At 38.7% G+C, this 13,501-nt stretch overlaps 2 protein-coding genes across 2 annotated transcripts; both read right to left on the bottom strand.

Annotated features, from left to right (window-relative positions):
- Positions 1-400: 400 nt before the first annotated feature.
- LOC119410907 (extracellular calcium-sensing receptor-like) lies at positions 401-4,791 on the bottom strand. Its single transcript, XM_037677830.1, has 6 exons — positions 4,673-4,791; positions 4,272-4,557; positions 3,354-4,178; positions 3,031-3,252; positions 2,776-2,899; positions 401-1,299 (listed from the first exon to the last, which is right to left on the bottom strand). Exons 1-6 carry the CDS (start codon positions 4,789-4,791, stop codon positions 401-403), a joined length of 2,475 nt encoding a protein of 824 aa, XP_037533758.1.
- Positions 4,792-8,853: 4,062 nt separating this feature from the next.
- On the bottom strand, positions 8,854-11,977 carry LOC119411286 (extracellular calcium-sensing receptor-like). The gene is made up of 6 exons (XM_037678223.1): positions 11,841-11,977; positions 11,423-11,708; positions 10,508-11,332; positions 10,168-10,389; positions 9,934-10,057; positions 8,854-9,752 (listed from the first exon to the last, which is right to left on the bottom strand). Exons 1-6 carry the CDS (start codon positions 11,972-11,974, stop codon positions 8,854-8,856), a joined length of 2,490 nt encoding a protein of 829 aa, XP_037534151.1. The 5' UTR covers positions 11,975-11,977.
- Positions 11,978-13,501: the final 1,524 nt, after the last annotated feature.

The raw sequence follows: 13,501 nt of genomic DNA, 5'->3' as shown, positions 1-13,501 counted from the left end.
AAGGGCACACCCCACCAGGGGGCCGCGCGATAGGGGCGCGATGCCAAGCACCCCCAGTTGCATCTACAATTCTTAAAGGACAGTGCAATAACAATGACTGTAGGACACATTTCAAAATGCAAACAAACAAAATAAGAATGTGAGACAAGTCAGTCAGTTGGATAAAACATAATTGTTAATCAAAGCTCATGTGCACACAAACACAGTAACAAGATATTTGTGAAACTGTAATGGTACAAGAAAATGGAAATATTTTAGTTACTTATTTTAGTTAAAACAACATTTATATTACATTTTCTAGATTTTGCTCCTTTTAATAGAATACAATCATTTAGAACAAATATAAAAAAATAAAAAAAATAAGACAATTAAAAATGCTTTACATTAAAATCATACTTTTCTAAGCATTTATTCCCATGACATGCCTCCTGGTGTTTTGCTCTGGCGTTATCAATATTATGTAACATTTAGGAGCAAATATGCTAATTAATAGGCCAAACGCTGAAGACAAAATTGCAAATATTTCCACAGCAACAGTGAACTTTCTAGGCGTGCTAACATATGCTGGAATGAAAGTGACCCACACAGCACAGAATATCAACATGCTGAATGTGATCAATTTGGCTTCATTGAAGTTATCTGGCAACTTTCTTACTAGAAATGCGAGGACCAAACATATTACAGCGAGGAGCCCGATGTATCCCAGCACTGCGTAAAAGGCAGCCTCAGAGCCTGTGTTACATTTAAGGACTATCTTCTTGTTGCCATATCTGAAAACCTTATCTGGGAAAGGAGGGTTGAACTTCAGCCACAATATACATATTACTATTTGAATCAAAGTACAAGAGCATACAATGATTCTTTGCTGTGCAGGACCAAACTTTCCAACTTTGTTGCTCGGGTGTGTGGCTTTGAAAGCAGTTACAACAACAATTGTTTTTCCCAAGACACAGGAAATGCAAAGTGCAAATGTCACACCAAATGCTGTGTGGCGCAGCATGCATGTCCAGACTGTTGGTCTGCCAATAAAAGTGAGAGGGCAGAGAAAGCAAAGGAAAAGAGAAAACAACAGGAAGCAGCTCAGTTCAGAGTTGCTGGCCTTGATTACAGGAGTTTCTCTCCAGTGGATAAAAATAGCCAATGTGGCTAAAGACAGGGAGGCCCCAAACAGTGATAAAGCAGTGAGAACTATTCCCATTGGCTCATGGTATGTCAGAAACTCAGTTTCCTTACGAATACATTCATCTTTTCTCTCATTGGACCAGTATTCAAGTGGACATGGTGTGCAGTCTGCTGCACCTGTTGAGGAAATGTGTACATAACTTGTAGATGTTTACCTAAATTATACTCTTTTAAATAAAATTACAACATTTTGAATACATTTTAAAATATATATATATATATATTACTGTATATGTGTACATGGCAGGGGTCACCAACAGTGTGCCCATGGGCACCTGGTTGCTCACAGGGACACGTGAGTCGCTCATGGGTCATTAAAAAAAATAAAAATAGCATTCAGCTTCAAGGAGCACCGCCTAAAAATGATCATTATTCATATGTTTGTAAATGTAAGTAATAATATTTGCATGGATGTAAATTTGATATTGGAATAACCAATAAAAACTTTTAAAGTGAATTGTTTTACATGTCCTGCTTAACAGTTTTGTCTGGGATCAAAGGTCAGAATTGTGCAGACGCACCGCAATCTCTGCGAGCAGCGTAGCTATTTTTTTTTACCTCATGGAAAATGGCAGAAAAATGAGGAAAACATATTATATTCAGAATGATAGGGAGGAAGAGTTTTTTAAACGGTTGTGAAAGACGAATTTGCATGTGGCTCATATTGGGGACGACTGTAGCTACTGCAAAACGCCACAATGTGGATCGACACTTGACCAGCTAACACTTTAGTTTTTATGCTAACTGCCTGCCTGGCAGCATGACAGTAGAAAAATGTCAGAGGGAGAGGCAGCTTTGAGCAAACAGTAGTCGTTCTTCATGAGGCATTTTCAGATAGAGAGGTCTTCAGAGAAGCAATGATGAAAAACATGAAACAATATTTGTTTAAAAAAGAGTAACACAATTGATAATCAGTTAAAAATGTTGCAGATCTCATCAGTACAGTTGATGATTCATTTAAAAATACTATAGTAAATGCACACTGAATTTTGAACGTTATTACTGATTGAGAGACTGAAATAAAATAAATGATATTTCATGTTTAAATTGTTTTCTGCAATGGTAAATCATCCATTCATCTTGTTCCTATATAGGGCGGGGTGGGGGCTGGAGCCTTTCTCAGCTGCCTTTTGGACAAACTGGACAAGCCTCCATTCTATCACAGGGACAGACAAAGAGACAACCACCCGCACACCCAGTCACAGCTAGGGGCAATTTAGAAACACAGAAGAGTCCCAAAAGGGATTTAAACTGAGAACTCGAGTTCTCGATTGAGAGTTCTAATCACTATTAATCAATAATAACTGATCATCTGTCATGGTAAATAATTTTTGATAATTATTGTGAGGAGTCCTTAACATTAAGATGAGAGCAGGCAATCATATTTGCACATATATGTAAACTTATCATTAAAAGTGAGCTATGCAAAATTATGTTTGTATCAAACAAGTAGCACTCGGTCCCACTGAAGTAGCTTTAGGTCTCACAAAGGTTGGTGGCCCCTGGTATATGGAATGTGTATGACACTAGGGCTGCATATGTTTGCAGTACTGTACTACATGGTAAAAAAATTATAATTTCATTTGTGTCTACCTGTTGAGTTGGCTATAGTTCCATCTGTACATGGAATACAATCAAAACAGCACATGTGTTTTCCTTTGACTTGAGCTTTCCTTGTTCCTTTTGTGCAAACATTGGAGCACACAGACTTGGGAACCTGAAGGAAAAACAAATAAAGTATGTCAGAATAATGTGCCATGTTATACGTCTCGTAGTTTGACAAAACAAAAATTGTAGTTACAAACAGACAAGTTAAAAAGTGTTGTATTTTTTTAATTGTTTAGTTACAGTTTTTCCACTCCTCCAAACTATCTTGTCCTCTTGTATGCTGAGTTTATAGGCACCGTTTTCAACAGATGCTAAATGACCCAGCGTCACATGTTGCACCTGCTTATTTTTCAGCTGCCAGTTAATGATATCATAGGAAGCAGGAGGGTCACCATTCTCATCAAAAGACACATAATCCCCAAACTGATTTTTGAAGTAGACTCTTTTCAGGTGATAAGTGACCTGTGCAAAATGGAAAAAAAAAATGCAGTACATGTAAAAACTACCACCATGTTTAACGGCAGACAATTGAATTTTTTGTTGTTTTGATGTACCTCACTCACCTCTTTGGGTTGAATGTCAGATATATTCACACAAGGCCTCAATGCTTTTTCCCCTGCTGGTTTGCAGAATACCAGCTGGTGAAGGGCATGTGCTATAGCATAAACAGCTTTATACACATTATATGACACTCTGAGCTCTGTGACATTAAAAAATGTATCCTGAGAATCCATTAATGTCTCATTGCCTGTGCACATTTTCTTTGTTTTGTCAGTATTGGTGTCATTACCCAGTGAAACCGATTTACAGCCAACAATTATTTCCCAGAAATCCTTTACAAAAGCTGCACTTGGATCTGCATATGGGCTAATATTAGTGAGAAATGGATTCAGATTTGGAATAGCCATCTTCTGCACCACGAATCCCAGAGCTCCACCAAAAGCCTGGTACATTTCAGGTGTGGAGGGTCGAGTAGCTGTTACCCATGCTTCACTTGCAATCCACTGGATCCCTGTAACATTCTGTTTCAAGATTTCTTTCATCAGTGGATAAAAGTCTCCCTCAGGCGTAAAAGCAAGAATGACCTTGACTGTTGATTGTTTGATCATTTCCACAACTTTCAGAATTTTTTCTAAAGTGTATGTACGCAAAACGGTCCCAACAAAAGCAATACAAACTCCAAACTTTTTAACCTCCTCTGTGAAAGCCATGATGCCATTTTGTCCATAATCATTATCAGACTGTATGACTCCAATCCACTCCCAGCCAAAATGTTTGATGAGCGCTGCTAGAGCTTTTGCCTGGAAATAGTCACTTGGGATTGTTCGAAAAAAGGTTGGATACTTTGCTTTATTACTGAGGCAGGCACATGTTGAGAAATAACTTACCTATGAAGAATCAATAAAACAGATGTTTTTAAAAACTGCAATAAAATATTACATATTTTCATTTGTAAAAATCATTTTCATAAAATATCCTACTATTGGTATTTTAAATGGTCCGAGAGTTGCAGCAATAGCAAGGGACTGAGATGATCCTGACTCTGCTACAAGAGCAGATAAGGCTGGAAGACTAAAAGACGCTGATTTGATCTCATTTGGCTGACTAGCCAGGGTTAGTGCAGCACGCAACGTATTAGTAGGAGATGCACAAGAGTCAAGAATCTTATAACCAAGAGATATGTTTGTAAGGAGAGTAGGATCACTGTTGATTTCTTCAATTGCAAATATCATCACTTGGGTCCACCGAAAAGCTCGCAGATCAAATCTAAAATGAATCAGAAATTAAAGAAAAATACAGATTACTAAATTTAAAAACATATGCTATATATATATTTGATCAAACATGCATAAGTATAAAAATCCACAAAAAAACATTATACCCTGCACAGACCACTCCAGGAGGCTCGCTTTCAAATGTAGAAGTGATGCCTAACTCTTTGTTAAAAACTGGAAAAATCCCCCCAATCATTATATCACCTTGTTTAAATACACTTGGCATGTTAAATTTGCCTAACAGCTCACAACCAAAAACAGTCCTAATGTAAAAAACGCATAGAAAAAGACGATTATATTTTTGCATGTCTGTGATGCCTTGCCAAATAGAATTTAGTGAGGAGCTCTTATAATAACATTTCAGTCTGAAACAGACATATCCCTCGAGGCAAATCAGTCTCAAACTACAATGATCTGCACAATAGGGAAAAGAAACTGAACTAGCAAAACAATAAATGTCACTGATGTGCAAATTTAGATATGGAGAATTCATCCACAAAGTCATTACATTTACCAAAACACTGACCCATCACATAGTTTAAGTGTCCAAAGTATCTGTTCATTTCAATTCAGTTTATTTATATAGTACCAAATCACAACAGATATTATCTCCGGACACTGTACAAAAACTTCCACATACATACAAAATAAAATTAGTAAACACTTTCAAAGGAATCCAGCAGACTTGTTGAATCTTCACTTTGTTGCAGTCTCCCATTCTGAGCAAACACAAAGGCGGCAGTGGAAAGGAAAAACTCCCTTTTAACAGGAAGAAACCTTCAGCAGAACCATGCTCAGGACAAGCAGTCATCTGCTATGACCGTTTGGGTTTGAGAGGACAGGACGGAGAAACAAACGAACACAATGGCAGGTCCAGATGTGGGTGCAGGTGTACCCCCTATTGGAACCTAGACAGAAAAACACGTCAAGAAAAGAAATACAAAACAGCTAGAGGAGCATATGTAAAGACAACATCAGAGTGAAGAAATACGGTCAGTTACCCCCCCCCCCCCCCCACACACACACACATATATATATCAGTGAGGTTTTGACTCAAATATTTAATGGCATATTTGAGGGTGAGAAAATGCCTAAGGAATGTAGAAGAAGTGTGCTGGTGCCCATTTAAGCAAGTCTTAGACGAGAGGTGACTGTGAGCAGCAGTAAGGTTTTTTGCCAAGAAAGTGCACCACAGTTGCCATCTTTGCTTTGAGAATGCTGATGGAGAAGTCCAGAGAGGGTCAGAAAGAACTCCATTGTGTCTTTGTGGATTTAGAAAAAGCATATGACAGGGTGCCAAGGGAGGAGGTGTGGTATTGCATGAGGAAATCTGGAGTGGCAGAGAAGTATATTTGACTGGTACAGGGCATGGATGAGGACAGCGGGACAGTGGTGAGATGTGCTGTAGGAGTGACAGGTGGAGGTGGGGTTGCATCAAGGATTGACTCTGAGTCCCTTCTTGTTTGCTCTGGTGATGGACCGACTAACAGATGAGGTCAGGAAGGAATCCCTGTGGACTATGATGTTTGCAGATGACATTGAGCTATGTGGTGAGAACAGGGAACAAGTGGAAAAGAACTTGGAGAGGTGGAGGTATGCACTTGAAAGACGAGAAATCAAAGTCAGCTGTGCTACATGTGTGTGAATGAGAGGGAGGCCGGTGGAACAGTGAGGCTACAAGGAGCAGAGGTCACAATGGTGTAGGACTTCAAGTACTTGGGATCCACTGTCCAGGAAAATGGGGAATGTGGCAATGAAGTGAAAAAGAGGGTCTAAGCAGGATGGAATGGATGGCGAAAAGTTTCAGGGGTGATTTGTGACAAAAAATGTGTCAGCAAATGTCAAAGGAAACGTTTGCAAGACAGTAGTGAGACCAGCTATATTGTATGGTCTGGAGACAGTGGCACTGACAAAAAGACAGGAAAAAGAACTGGAAGAGCAGAAATGAAGATGTTGAGGTTCTCCTTAGGAGTGGCAAGGATGGAAAAGATTAGGAATGAGATCATCAGAGGTACAGCACATGTTGAACAACTGGGAGATAAAGTTAGAAAGGCCATATAGAGATGGTTTGGACATGTCAAGAGGAGGGACAGTGGGTATACTGGTAGAAGGATGTTAGAAATGCAGCTGCCAGGAAAAAGACAAAGATGAGATATATGGATGCAGTTAGAGAGGATATTGGAGGTAGTAGATGATGCAGAGGACAGAGTGAGATGGAAGAGGATGACTTGCTGTGGTGACCCCTGAAGAGGGAAAAGCTGAAAGAAGATGAAAATATATAAAGCAGACACACAACAGGTTATGTGCACACCTGTTGTGTGTCTCTGCTCTGCTGTGACAGACAGCCTCAGATAGAAAAATGAGGTAGCACTGCGGTGATCAATAAGCGGGCCAGGCCACCAATAAATGTCCTGGTACTTCCGATTGCCAGTTTGCTCTGGTTGGTCGACTTCCATCAATCAGCCAATCCCGTCTTGTGTACAGTTTTACGTTGAAAACCCATGAAAGAGTGAGTTCACAAAAATCGAATCGCAAAATATCGAGGGACTACTCTGAAAAAAAAAAAAAAAACAGTTTGCTGGTGGTAAGATGGTTTCTGGGGCTTGCCCAGCCATCTTATCACCAGCAAAGAGTTTTTTTTTTTTGTTGTTGTTTGTTTGTTTTGTTTTTTCAACTATGGGAGTGTAGTATTTGTGGCACTCCAGTTAATTTGAGGCTCCTCGGACTCAAGAAGTCCTTTTGATGAAGAATGAAACATCTCAGAAAAAAAATAATAAACCATCCAGATGACCTGACTGAACATTGTTGGATTTGTACCTGGACTGAGCATAACTTTTGGTGTTTAGAACCATTTTGGTATGACTGTCTCAGATGAGGCAGCACGGTGGCACAACTGGTAGGGCTGCTGCCTCTCAGCGAGCAGGTCCTTGGTTCAAACCCCGGTCCAGGGGATTTCTGGGTGGAGTTTGCATGTTCTCTCCGTGCATGCGTGGGTTTTCTCCGGGTACTCCGGTTTCCTGCCACAGTCCAAAAACATGTATGCTAGGCTGATTGGTAACTCTGAATTGTCCCTAGGTGTGAGTGAGAGAGTGAATGTTTGTTTGTCTCGTTTGTCTCTATGTGGCCCTGTGATGGACTTGCGACCCGTCCAGGGTGTACCCCGCCCCTCGCACAGTGATTGCTGGACATGGGCACCAGCGACCCCCGTGACCCAAAATGAAATAAGCGGGTAAAGAAAATGGATGGATGGATGGATGTCTCAGATGAGTTGATGGGGGAGAGGGTGGGCCTCAGAAATCATCTTATCACCAGCAAACTTTTTTTTTCCCACTATGGGAGTGTGGTATTTGTTGGACTCCAGTTTGTTTGTGGCTCCTTGGACTGAAGAGGTCCTTTGGATGAAGGACAGAACGTCTCAGAAAAAAAAAAAAAACGTCCAGATGACCTGCTGAACATTGTTGGACTATGGTAAACAGTTTCTAAGGACTGCAGATATTTGGATGGGATATTCATGTACACCACCATACATGTACACTCATTTACATCATCATAATCCAGTAACGGCATGACATTAGCAGCTAATAATCTGTTTATTACTCTAATTGAAAAACATGATTTATTTCTAAAATAAAAATCCAGCTTCAGTTTGAGTTTAGTAGCCACATTAGCAATGCCAGCTTTAAATGATAGCTTCAAATCAAGAAAATATCCCAAGTATTTGTAATCTGAGACCAGCTCTATAGGTTTTCCCTGTGTGGTTACAATTGATGTGATGCAACCTGATAGCTCTGTTTTGTGAGAAAATGCCATGAGCTTGATTTTATCAGCGTTTAAACCATTTTGTTTTAGAAGATGAGACTGAATAACATTAAAAGTGTCATGTAGCCTGAAGAAGTGAGGATGAGCAGCAATAAATATTAGTGTTATCTGCATAAAAATGATAGGAAGCATTTGACCAGTTGTTGCCAACTGAGCCACTGTACTGCCCAAAAAACTTTTATAATGCAGGAAAACAAGCAAGGAAAAAAGAAAATAATGAAATTATGTTTTATCGGTTTGTACAATGGGCATCAATTAAAAATATTTGTTTTAGACGGTCATGGATGCTATCCAACAGAATTAAACTTTGTGTGTACATTTACTGTGTTCGCGCATTAAACGTGCATTGTCAGATCACAAGTTAAACATCATTAACAGTTTTAAAGATATTTTTAACAATATACTAACTTACTTGTGTGTCCTAAACCATGAGGTCATAATTGACATACAGTAATCATGTTTTATTGGACTAAATTTTTCCCATGACATGCCTCCTGGTGTTTTGCTCTGGCATTATCAATATTATGTAACATTTAGGAGCAAATATGCAAATTAATAGGCCAAACGCTGAAGACAAAATTGCAAATATCTCCACAGCAACAGTGAACTTTCCAGGAGAGCTAACATAAGCTGGGACAAAAGTGACCCACACAGCACAGAATATCAACATGCTGAATGTGATCAATTTGGCTTCATTGAAGTTATCTGGCAACTTTCTTACTAGAAATGCGAGGACCAAACATATTACAGCGAGGAGCCCGATGTATCCCAGCACTGCGTAAAAGGCAGCCTCAGAGCCTGTGTTACATTCAAGAACTATCTTCTTGTTGCCATATCTGAAAACCTTATCTGGGAAAGGAGGGTTGAACTTCAGCCACAATATACATATTACTATTTGAATCAAAGTACAGGAGCATACAATGATTCTTTGCTGTGCAGGACCAAACTTTCCTGCAATTGTGCTGCTTGGATGTGTGGCTTTGAAAGCAGTTACAACAACAATCGTTTTTCCCAAGACACAGGAAATGCAAAGTGCAAATGTCACACCAAATGCTGTGTGGCGCAGCATGCATGTCCAGACTGTTGGTCTGCCAATAAAAGTGAGAGGGCAGAGAAAGCAAAGGAAAAGAGAAAACAACAGGAAGCAGCTCAGTTCAGAGTTGCTGGCCTTGATTACAGGAGTTTCTCTCCAGTGGATAAAAATAGCCAATGTGGCTAGAGACAGGGAGGCCCCAAATAGTGATAAAGCAGTGAGAACTATTCCCATTGGCTCATGGTATGTCAAAAACTCAGTTTCCTTACGAATACATTCATCTTTTCTCTCATTGGACCAGTATTCAAGTGAACATGGTGTGCAGTCTGCTGCACCTGTTGAAAAAAAAAAAAAGTTATATTGTTTACATATAAAATTAATGTATTTAAAAATTTACAATTTTGACCATTAACATTTGTCTAAAACTTAGTGTACATTTAACACCCAATACATTAAAATAAATTATACATGTTCCCAACACTGCATGATGCACATGTCAAATTTATGCTGCTCTACCTGTTGAGTTGGCTATAGTTCCATCTGCACAAGGAATACAGTCAAAGCAGCATGTGGGCTTTCCTTTGATTTGAGCCTTTCTCTTTCCTTTTGGACAAACATTAGAGCACACAGATGTAGGGGCCTAAAGAAAAATGATTGTCACTATGTCAGTTTAATACATTCATGATTTTTTTTATATATATATAGGGATACATATTGTAATAAATAGCATGTGTAAAAAAATCTAGTTACAGTTATGCCACTCCTCCAAACTATCATGTCCTCTTGTATGCTGAGTTTATAGTCACCATTTTCAGCAGATGCAAAATGACCCAGTGTCACATGTTGCACCTGCCCATTTTTCAGCTGCCAGTTAATGATATCATAGGAAGCAGGAGGGTCACCATTCTCATCAAAAGACACATAATCCCCAAACTGATTAATGAAGTAGACACTTTTCAGGTGATAAGTGACCTGTGAAAAATGTTTTATTATTATTATTTTTTTACATATATCACTGTTTAAACTGTCCAAAGGTTGTGGCATTTTTCAGACAACTGGAAATACTGTTGATTTTTTTTCAATTTCTCACCTCTTTGGGTTGAATGTCAGATATATTCACACAAGGCCTCATTGCTTTTTCTCCCACTGGTTTGCAGAATACCAGCTGGTGAAGGGCATGTGCTATAGCATAAACAGCTTTATACACATTATATGACACTCTGAGCTCTGTGACATTAAAAAATGCATCCTGAGAATTCATTAATGTCTCATTGCCTGTACATGTTGCCTTTGTTTTTTCAGTATTTGTGTCAAAACCTGGTGAAACTGGTTTACAGCCAACAATTATTTCCCAGAAATCCTTTACAAAAGCTGCACTTGGATCTGTATATGGGCTAATATTAGTGAGAAATGGATTCAGATTTGGAATAGCCATCTTCTGCACCACAAATCCCAGAGCTCCACCAAAAGCCTGGTACATTTCAGAGGTGGATGGCTGAGGTGCAGTTATCCAAGCCTCACTAGCAAGCCATTGTATTTCAGTAATATTTTGTTTTAAGACCTCTTTCATTAAAGGAGAAAAATCCCCCTCAGGCGTAAAAGCAAGAATGACTTTGACTGTTGATTGTTTAATCATCTCCACAACTTTTACGATTTTTTCCAAAGGGTATGTACGCAGAACTGTCCCGACAAAGGCAATGCAAACACCAAACTGTTTAACCTCCTCTGTAAAAGCCAAAATGCCATTTCTTCCATAATCATTGTCTGAGTGAACAGTTCCAATCCATTCCCAGCCAAAATGTTTGACGAGTGATGCCAAAGCTTTCGCCTGGAAGTAGTCACTTGGGATTGTCCGGAAAAAAGTAGGATACTTAGCTCTATTACTAAGACAAGCACATGTTGAGAAGTAACTTACCTAGAAACAAACAAAGTTATTATAATGAAACAATATCTGCAGAAGTGATGTATAACAAAAAAGTGCCTGAAACATTTTTTTTCCTCTTACTATTGGCATTTGAAATGGTCCCAGAGTTCCAGCAACAGCCAAGGACTGAGATGATCCTGCTTCTCCGATTACAGCAGATAAAGATGGAGGACAACCCAAAGTTTTTTCTATTTCTTTTGGTGGGTTGGCAAGTGTTAATGCAGCTCGTAAAGTATTAGTAGGAGATGAACATGAGTTGAGGATTCTGTAGCCAAGGGATATGTTAGGAAGGAGTCTAGTATCTTTGTTGATTTCTTCAATTGCAAATATCATCACTTGAGTCCATCGAAAAGCTCGTAGATCAAACCTGGGGAAGTTACAGTTTTACCAGACATTTTAAGAAAGCGGCAATGCTGTAATATAGATGTGCAATCAATATAAAATTCATAAAGTAAAATGAAAAGCATCCAAAACATGTCAGAGACATAAACAAACTTACAGTGCACACTTGACGTCATTAGGTTTGCTCTCAAATGTAGCAGTGCTGGGGACCTCTTTGTTAAAAATTGGAAAAATCCCCCCAATCATAATGTCACCTTCTTTAGACAAATTGGGCATGTTAAATTTTCCCATTAGTTCACAGCCAGTAACTGTGTTCACACAGAGAGCACTCAAATATAGTAAAGCAGCTGTTTGCATGTTTCTAATACATTGTCACAATCAGATGAACACACAACTCTTAAGATTCAGTCTTTCGTCATGGACATTAATTTATTTCCCTTAAGGCACAAGACTTGTACACTGCTTAACGTAAGAGGGAGGCGTTCTATAGTTGTGCTTGGTGAATTGTAAATATGTGTTTCATAATATATGTCTGATTTACTTTAACAAATAAATTCAATGAATCAATATAACAAGCATTCTTGAACAACCACACTTTATATAGCATAGACAAAATATCACAGTCACTATTTTGTCACAGTTCTGGTCTAAGTTTATTGCAATATGGCAGCTGATGTTGGAACTACTCCATTGACTTTTTGCTCATTGCTGCCATGTTGAAAATAGAAAATTGCTCCGTGCTTTGTATTGCAATTTGTTAGGTTTTAATTTAAAGACAACAAATGCTCTGGAAAGGCTGAAGTGTCACTGCTTAGACTGTCAGCCTCTACTATGTATGTATATTTGGGGATTTTTTTTTTTTTTTTTAGAAAAACAGAATGACACATTAACAGTAATAATCCATGTACTTATTGATGGTAAACAAAATAATGTAAAAGCTCATAACCAGAGTGTTTTTTTGGGTTTTTTTTTTTTAAGTTAGCTTAACTTTCAATGATTGTGCTTAAAAAGCAGAATGAGAGGCAGAGCTTTCAGTTATCAGGCTCCTCTCTTGTGGAACAGACTTCCAGTTTTGTCTATGAGACTGACACATTGTCCAGTTTTAAGACTGGACTTAAGATTTTCCTTTTTGATAAATCAGATAGTTATGGTTGGCTTGGGTTTCCTGAGCTATCCCTTAGTTATGTTGCTATAGGCTTAGACTGCTGGATGACAAACTGACCACATTTCTTCACTCTGCTACTGTCTTTACTTACTCTGCTCAACCTGTTTTGTATTTGTAATTATTTTTTTATATCCTTGACGTGCTTTTGTCTTTCAGGTACACTTGGACCTAAATCTGGACCTGCCATTCTGTGTTTGTTTGTCTCTCCTTCCTGTTCCTCTCAAACCCAACTGGTCAAAGCAGATGGCTGCTTGTCCTGAGCCTGGTTCTGCTGGAGGATTTTTCCTGTTAAAAGAGAGATTTTCCTTTCCACTGTTGCCATTGTTCTTGCTCATGCTTGGAGATTATGACAAAGTGAAGATTCAACGAGTCTGCTGGTTTCCTTAGAAAGAAAACTTTACTAATAAACTTTTCTATGCACGTGAATGTTTCTGTAAAGTGCCCTGAGACAACTTTGCTGTGAATGGGCATTATATAAATAAAATTAATTGAATTAAATTAAAATTACCGTGAGATAATTTCTCTATGTTTATACTAAAGCATGGAATGGCATTCCACAATGTAGAAGGTCCATCTCAACATTGGCACTTTTTAAGAAGACTCATGCATGTCATCTGTTTCACATCTTCTTTGCAATCATTGTTAGGTGTCCG

Source organism: Nematolebias whitei, chromosome 6 (assembly GCF_014905685.2).
Source record: "Nematolebias whitei isolate Nwh7 chromosome 6, NemWhi1, whole genome shotgun sequence".
NCBI lineage: Eukaryota > Metazoa > Chordata > Actinopteri > Cyprinodontiformes > Rivulidae > Nematolebias > Nematolebias whitei.
Note: the sequence above shows the minus strand (reverse complement) of the source record. Positions and strands in the feature narration are given on the sequence as shown.

Excerpts from the sequence above, each read along its gene's own strand:
- LOC119410907 (XM_037677830.1), bottom strand. The coding sequence starts at position 4,791 with ATGCCAAGTGTATTTAAACAAGGTGATATAATGATTGGGGGGATTTTT. Across the intron at positions 3,253-3,353 it reads CTGACATTCAACCCAAAGAG|GTCACTTATCACCTGAAAAG; the intron begins GTGAGTGAGGTA and ends CATTTTGCACAG. Across the intron at positions 1,300-2,775 it reads AACTATAGCCAACTCAACAG|GTGCAGCAGACTGCACACCA; the intron begins GTAGACACAAAT and ends TTTCCTCAACAG.
- LOC119411286 (XM_037678223.1), bottom strand. The coding sequence starts at position 11,974 with ATGGGAAAATTTAACATGCCCAATTTGTCTAAAGAAGGTGACATTATG. Across the intron at positions 11,709-11,840 it reads AATGACGTCAAGTGTGCACT|GTTTGATCTACGAGCTTTTC; the intron begins GTAAGTTTGTTT and ends TAACTTCCCCAG. Across the intron at positions 10,058-10,167 it reads TTTGGAGGAGTGGCATAACT|GCCCCTACATCTGTGTGCTC; the intron begins GTAACTAGATTT and ends ATTTTTCTTTAG.